Source organism: Bombus vancouverensis, chromosome 7, assembly GCF_051014615.1.
Source record: "Bombus vancouverensis nearcticus chromosome 7, iyBomVanc1_principal, whole genome shotgun sequence".
In the NCBI taxonomy this organism is placed as follows: domain Eukaryota; kingdom Metazoa; phylum Arthropoda; class Insecta; order Hymenoptera; family Apidae; genus Bombus; species Bombus vancouverensis.
This window is the reverse complement of record NC_134917.1, coordinates 18,222,962-18,230,667: the sequence shown is the minus strand read 5'-3', so window position 1 is coordinate 18,230,667 and position 7,706 is coordinate 18,222,962. Positions and strand designations below refer to the sequence as shown.

Below are 7,706 nucleotides of genomic sequence, written 5' to 3'. Positions count from 1 at the left end.
AACAATAACGCTATATGCAATTCGCTTTCTTAACCTAATAACTGTCATAGATACGCATGTAATTACATTTCATAAAGCGTTAGCTGCTAAAACAATTTCAAATCCAATCGTTACCTAACTCAAACCTTCGGTGTCACATCGATCGCATTTTTTAATTAAAATTCGAGGGGAAAGACGAAGATGCGATGTTGATATCCCTGAGTCAACTTCGATTGTTGATGCAAACCTCGACAACATCGATGACTTCCGTACCGAAACCTCTCAAGTATTTGAAGAACTCGTACAACGATATGAAGAACGCGCATAAAAGGATTCGAAGGAGGGATGTGAAACGGCAATTCGCTGAAGTATTGAGCGTATTATCGATGGCTGGAGCCACGCCTGGTTCCAAAGAATGTTTGCGATATTGCACCGACGGTGAAGTGACGAATCCTGGTGAGTGGGGTCACGAGTACGTCAGACAGCTCGAAGCTGAAATTGTAGACGAGTGGACGAACGCTCCTGTAAAGGACGAGGACCGTATCAGGTATTTTTAGATACGAAGAAATGTGATAATATCTGTGGCGACGATATATAAAATGAACGGATTGCGAGAAACGAAATGGAATCTTTTATTTATTTGTTTCCTTCTCTTTATGGTAGAACTCAGCTTACTCCTTTGGTAAACGGTATCATAAAATTCGACATGAAGCACAACGCCGAAATACCTGGATGCGATCTATGTTTGGAGATCGATCAATTGAACTTTTTAAACGAAAGTTTGGATAATACGAATTTTGAGAGGGTTTGTCGGTATCTGGAGAGTTGCGCGGCCTACAGGTGAATTTTCCGAAACGACAACTAAAATTTAAGCATCTATATCCCGTTTTTTAATCACTTTCGAACGGTCAGCGAGGATATCGAAAGAAGACAAATATTGCAAACCGTGGTCGACTATTATCTACGATTTCAAGAATATTGCAAAGCAATGTTAGTGGCCCTTCAATTGGGAGACTCGGATCTCGTGCACAAATGTCTCACCACCTGCCCTGACGACTTAATGCGAAAACAATTGTCATTTATACTCGTAAGACAAAGGGTAATTCATCGGATTCTACGTGAGTTATTCTTACACGCGAGACCCTATTTTCCATTCGCATAATTCATCGCTCTTCAGGAGAATCCATTAAAGAAGGATTACGAAGGAGGCGATGCCAAGGATATCGAAGCTATCTTAAGCAACAGTCACGTCAATAATCATTATCATTTGCTGGCGAGGGAACTCGACATTCTGGAACCCAAACACCCGGATGACATTTACAAAACCTGGCTGGAAACTAATACCCTGAGACGAGCGGAATACGACTCAGCCAGAGCCAATCTAGCAGCTACGTTCGTTTCCGGTTTCGTTCACGCTGGCTTCGGTCAGGACAAACTGATGGCGAACACCGCCGATTGCTGGGTTTATAAAAATAAGGTTTTTGCATAAATATCAGAGATTCTTGAACTAGAAACTTTCGAAACAGCTCAAATCGAAGAAAACTGTTTGACAGGAGCACGGAATGCTCTCGGCAACCGCTTCTTTGGGACTGATACACATGTGGGACGTAGACGGTGGTCTGGTACCGATCGACAAGTGAATCGCGTCTCTTATCGTAATGCAACTATGATTTATAGACAAACGCCCGCGGTCTAAGATACGCTTACTTCGCAGGTATCTCTACACCAACGATCACAACATCAAAGCGGGCGCTTTGCTCGCGATAGGTTTGGTTAACTGTGGTGTTCGCAACGAATGCGATCCAGCGTTGGCGCTCCTCAGCGACTACGTGTATTCCGAAAACATTACACTGAGAATCGGCGCAGTTTTAGGACTGGGTTTGGCCTACGCTGGCTCGCACAGGTCTGATGTTACGGAACTTTTAACCGGAGTATTGGTAGACGAAGCAAGTACGTTTGCGATGATTAACTCCCACCAAGAGATATTTTGGAGATTAACGATTTTTAGGTACCATGGAAATTGTGTCTCTCGGAGCAATCGCGATAGGTTTGATAAACGTTGGCTCTGCCGACGCTGAAGCCTCGTCGACGCTTCTGCAGAGATTGATAGAGCTTACACCTCAAAAGCTGTCTAGTACCCACTCCAGGTTAAAGACAGAAGTATATCTATCAAATACGTTTCACGACTGTGCGAACGAGGGTTCGTTTGACCTTGTTTTTGTAGATTTCTACCGCTGGCGCTGGGTATGATCTACATGGGTTGTCGCGACATCATAGACGCACCTTCAGCTGCGCTCGAAGTCTTACCTGACCCCTACAAGCTTGCTGCGCAGACTATGCTGGAGGCAATGCTTTCTTCTTTGTTAAAATGTTCTATGATCTATCATAATCTTCAGGATTCGAAAATATTTCATTGGTCTCAGGTGTGTGCATATGCCGGTACAGGAGATGTATTGATCGTTCAAGGACTATTACGAATTTGTTCGGAACCGGCGAACGGCGAAGGCGTTCCCGTCACCCCGGTTAACAGTCCTACGAGCTGCTGCTGCGATCAGCGGTCTCGAATCGTCGAATTTTCTGAGAAGAGAACGAAAGAGAAATTAGAAGAGAAGCATGCAGGATCAAAGTAATCGGAAATTTATCTATCGTTAATATCTACCGGCACTTTTCTACAATTTCTTGCGTACTCTTCAGGGATATTGGATCGACGCAGGCCATAGCTACCTTGGGTGTCGCTGCCGTTGGGTTAGGAGAGGGAAAAGAGGACTCGAGGATCTTTGGACAGGTGATAAAAAGTCCTTAAACGCGAATAAAGGCGATCAGTCTGTTTGCACGAACGATCGTTCTTCAGATAGGAAGATACGGTCCCACGGCTGCGAGACGCGCGATGCCACTCGCTCTAGGTCTATCCTTTTTGTCAAATCCAGACTTGTCAGTCTTGGATGTACTGAACAAATACAGCCACGACAACGATTCTGACGTAGCTAACAATGCGATCTTTGCTCTCGGTCTTGTCGGTGCTGGGACGAATAATGCGCGTCTCGCCACTATGCTGAGGCAACTGGCCTGTTACCACGCGAAGAACCCCACGCACCTATTCCTCGTTCGAATTTCCCAAGGCTTGGTCCATCTTGGCAAAGTAAAAAAGACCGATTAAAAATTGTGTCGATCTTAATCGACGAACGATTGGTTTAGTAAATAAAAAATTGTTTATCAGGGTACGTTGTCGATATCTCCTTTGCGATACGCTTCCAAGGTGTTGGACAAGGTCGCCTTAGCTGGATTACTGGTAGTCCTGGTGGCGTTTCTTGATTGTCAAAATCTGATCCTGTCGAAATCACATTATTTGATGTATTGTCTGGCGCTTGCGATGGAACCTAGATGGTTGGTCACCTTGGATGAAAATTTGCAGGTATGTATTGACCATTTTCCTCGTGGACAAAGATAATTTAACGCTACGGGAATATTCGAGACCGATCGGATTGTATTTTGATCAGAGTCTACCGGTGTCTGTGAGAGTTGGAAAGGCTGTAGACATCGTGGGCAAAGCTGGCAATCCTAAATCCATCTCTGGTGGATACGTTCACACGACGCCAACGTTGCTTTCCTCCGGAGAAAGAGCAGAACTTGCTCTAGACGAGTACGAGGCGTTGTCCAGCGTTTTGGAGGGCTTCGTTATTCTTCGAGAGAAATCGAACGTTTCTTAGATTTTCCGCTGGAATAATAGAAGATAGTGGATAATAAAAGAACACGGCAGATTGCGAAAGGCAACGCTGGGACAAGTGATTTATTTATTTCATGAGATAGTAATAAGAAATACGATCGACAGAAGTGTATTATGTAAGGCGAAGAAATTACTAGGAACCAAAGTGCGAACGACGAATCGTTTATACGATATATCGTAATGTATAATTCTCCATGCTGTTTTTAATAAAAAGTAGGAGTAAAATTTTCGAGAAAAAAGAGTCGTTTGAAGAAAATCTTGTACAATAACGGATCGATACCACACATGTTTGTAACGCATCACTTTGACAACGACGAGACGTGGAAAGTACGCAAGTGATACGAGCAAAGGTTCGATCGCGTCGTTGAATGCATCGATAAGAATGCGAAGAGACCGCGTGAATACTAGGCGTAGGTTTGCGTTCATTTAATTCGAGGGACTAGCGGAAGCAATGTGCTCTATACAACAGAAATATACATTGGTTCGCATTGCACGGTAATATATGACACGGTGCACCATGATCTGACAGCGGTCACTAAATTAAAATACATCGTTAACGCGTGACTCTTGTTCGATTAAAAACGAGCCGGTAAAACGCAATAGGACGAAAAGACAGAAAGGAATCAAACAGAAGCGAGACGTATGAGAGAAAACGAGATGAGAAAACGTAAAAGATGATGCACGATCGACGAAAGAAACGAAAGTAAGCTCGAGTAACGATCGAAATTTGGCTTCTATCGATAAAACATTGCAAATGAAAGAGGAATATTGCAGTTTATTGGTTCTGAAAGTGTGTACAAAAGCGGACAACTAGGAAACGAGAAACGATATCACGCGGATAAGAGAACTCTCTGTTCCTGTCCCTTTTTCGTTTGCTTTGCTAAATATACACACAAATGATATATTCTTTCACGCAAAGTACATGGTTACTTTTCTCCTTAAAGTTTTTGTTTATTTTTCTCTTCGTCTGGTGAGTTCGCAAAGTCGCATTGCACAAGATCATGGAGCACGTTTCCATCTTCTCGTAGCGAAGCCGTGAGAAAAACACTGCAAGAAATTTCACGAACGTACGCAACGCGTACTTTATCGAAAGTGCTCTCTCGCGACTTCACGTGTTCAGAAATCTCCGCCGATTTTTATATATATATAGGCACGTATGACTCAGGGCGAGGCGAAATGTAGAATAAAATGTAATTTTCAGCTCGTTCAAAGGACGCACATCCCCGCGTGTATGTTTTTCCCGCCAGATCGAAAACGCACCCACCCCCCTCCATCGTTATTTACTTTTTTTTTCTTACGTTTTTCATTGCGTTGCAGAGTCGCGACCGGTTCAGATATACGTTACGCTCCACGAAATCGTACAAAAATTTGTATCCCGTTGGATCAAATTTAACAGTTGCATTTCAACGTACGCACACCTTTTCTTTCGCGTCTTCAGCTTGCCGCCTGACATACTCGTATAAGGTAGAACAACTGTCTGTGATAAATGTTATTTTTTCCCCCTTTTTTATTTTCCCGTTTCTCCATAATTTTCGTTTATCCAAATACACGTAAATACGTTCGCGATATATATCTCTAATCGCACTGCAGAACTCTTTTTCGTGTATCGTCGATACGAGTCAAGGGAAATCGAGTTAAGGAAAATCTTATACCTATGTATAGTAGTTTGCCAACAGATACGTCGTCTGTACGCATGTGTTGAAATAGTGAAACAACATGCAAAATTAACGATAATATTTAAATACGTTGATAATTACGTCATCCGGCAAGCTGAACTTCCTATCTACTTACATGTATCTTAAATTTTTCATGTTGCTTATAGTAAAATATAATAATAATAATAGTTAAAAATTAATAATAATAATAATAATAATAATAATAATAATAGTGATAGCTCCTATGATAGCAGGCAGCGCGTTTGTGTTATAACCTTTTGCAAATAGTAAATGTGTTCTGTGATTCAAGCGAATTCTCAAAATGGTGTATATACGTATGTGAACGTATATATACATATATAAGTATATATATATATATATATATATATATATATATATATATATATACTTCCTCGTACTTCCGTTGCTTCTTTCATCCTTTCTGGTTCATTCGTTTATTTACAACAACGCATGTATGTCAGCTACATAGTGTTACCATTTCTCTGGTTTTTATTCGCTTTAAATCTTGCACATCTTCCCGCCGCGCTATTTTATACGTCGACATTCGTGGGGAAAAACTCTAAGTTACAAGACGATGTTCCTGTTAAATGATAAAACCTCAGACGATGTTTGTCACCCTTATATTCAGCTACTTCGCTAAAATTATTACCCATCTACCGTTTTCACTTTTCAAACCGTGAAATTCATGGTCATGAAAGTGTACATGTTAGATACAGGATGACAGCTTTCTCTTTCTCAAATCGTTCCCTCTGAAACGATCATCGATAACAGTAGTCGATGTACTACCTTCCTTCGTTAATAATGTCGGATCAAGCGTTTGAAGGTTTCAACTTGTTTCCATTCTCCGTTTCGTCTTCGACTTTTATACGTACGGCAGGTCTTTTTTGTTAAGCACAGAAACGGATAAACATATTTCTCTCCCTTATTCTTATGAACAGCGAAGATTGTCCCGAAAGAAGCACCGAAGTCACAGGGTGATGAAGTAGTTTGTCAATGATTAGAGTCAAGCTGCCTGTGGATTCGTTGCTGAGAGAACAAAATTGACATCGAATTGTAGTGCGCTCCTTTGTGTCGATGAGTTTGCGCCATCGTGTGGACGTCGAACACATGTTTATACGCGTGTGTACGCATCTATACGTTTCTTTGTGAGTGTATGAGTGTACGATCGAGATTCTCTCGATCGTTTTTCATCCACGACGACGACGACGACGACGATGATTTGATATCGATGTTCGCGATCGAAGACCAGTACGGATCGTTGGTTCCCCGAACATGTGTTCCTCATTTTCTTCTCTCTCGTTATACACCTATCACGCTGAAGGAATGTACACTCTATAACACGATAACACAGTCGTGACACGATGAAGGTAATAAGTAGAACACGTAGCGTGGTTGTTGCCGGTTAAAACAGCCGGGCGCGTCTTTTGATTTCGTTACGACGCCATTGCGGTAGTCTATAGAACTCGGCACGAGTAAATTGAAGAACTGCCTCGAATTCCGCGTCAGAAAGGTGCCGCTGCAAAACACAATTAAACATCGGTAAAATAACCATCTCTATTCGTGCCGGATGAGAAATTTTCTATTTACTCGATAATCGCTTCGTCAGTCTCGATCATTCGATCCATTCATCCACCAATTTCTCTAGGTCCTATACTTCAGTTTTTTACAAAGTAAAAGAGGAATTTATTGGAGAGAAATTCTACGTGTTCTAGACTCAGCGGTTATAGTTAAATGTTTTAATAACTCACTTCGAGATTGCAACGATCCACGTCAGCGGGCAGCCTGTAGTTGGTGATGACAAGCAAGTGGTAAGGGTAGAGTTTCGGCGGTTCGGACGGCGCCGTTCCCATATCTGGCAGTGATCTCCTTACGTGATGGCCCCCGTGACTTCCGACTACCGAACCTAGGCCACCTGTATACGTGGTAGATGATGGCAGCATTCCACCATCATTCTGAAGCACCATTCGATCGTTAATTTCGTCGTAACGCGATTCATTATGACGTGTGATGAGCGTTAATAGCGGTGCAGCCGTTCAAAAGCTTCTCGCATGAAATTTCAATTTTGATTTTCTGCTTGAATCGATACGGTAAAAGAAAAAAAAAAAAAAGAAAAAAAAGAAGAGAGAGAAACGTACACGTTTTGAAAAATTTGCGAGAATCTTTCATCTCTGCAACGAACCTATTGTTGCACGTTACAAGAATCGATATATCGCAGCAACAAAAAAAAGTTGGCAAAACACCGCGTTTGTTAATGACCGATTCGACGCAACTTAACACGGGACAGACCACAGAACTATGACCACATAGTTAGACTGAAACGAACGATA

At 42.0% G+C, this 7,706-nt stretch overlaps 2 protein-coding genes across 15 annotated transcripts in view; one reads left to right on the top strand and one right to left on the bottom strand.

Annotated features, from left to right (window-relative positions):
• Nucleotides 1-185: 185 nt before the first annotated feature.
• Nucleotides 186-3,686, top strand: LOC117156504 (26S proteasome non-ATPase regulatory subunit 2). The gene is made up of 13 exons (XM_076620004.1): nucleotides 186-526; nucleotides 643-819; nucleotides 892-1,078; nucleotides 1,157-1,456; nucleotides 1,533-1,615; nucleotides 1,694-1,929; nucleotides 1,988-2,126; nucleotides 2,204-2,324; nucleotides 2,403-2,605; nucleotides 2,674-2,764; nucleotides 2,831-3,118; nucleotides 3,197-3,391; nucleotides 3,477-3,686. Exons 1-13 carry the CDS (start codon nucleotides 186-188, stop codon nucleotides 3,684-3,686), a joined length of 2,571 nt encoding a protein of 856 aa, XP_076476119.1.
• Nucleotides 3,687-4,458: 772 nt separating this feature from the next.
• Unc-115a (actin binding LIM protein Uncoordinated 115a) overlaps nucleotides 4,459-7,706 on the bottom strand; it is a 30,689-nt gene continuing 27,441 nt past the window's right edge. For 10 of the 14 annotated variants that reach the window (XM_033333493.2, XM_033333533.2, XM_033333447.2 and 7 more), the window contains 2 exons: nucleotides 7,128-7,331; nucleotides 4,459-6,895 (listed from right to left, as the gene is read on the bottom strand). In XM_033333493.2, coding sequence (XP_033189384.1) covers nucleotides 6,782-6,895; nucleotides 7,128-7,331 — 318 coding nt within the window. In that variant the 3' untranslated portion in view covers nucleotides 4,459-6,781. Of the gene's footprint in view, nucleotides 6,896-7,127; nucleotides 7,332-7,706 lie in introns of those variants that run through there. The other 4 variants (XM_033333514.2, XM_076619798.1, XM_076619799.1 and 1 more) reach the window with 3 other exon arrangements.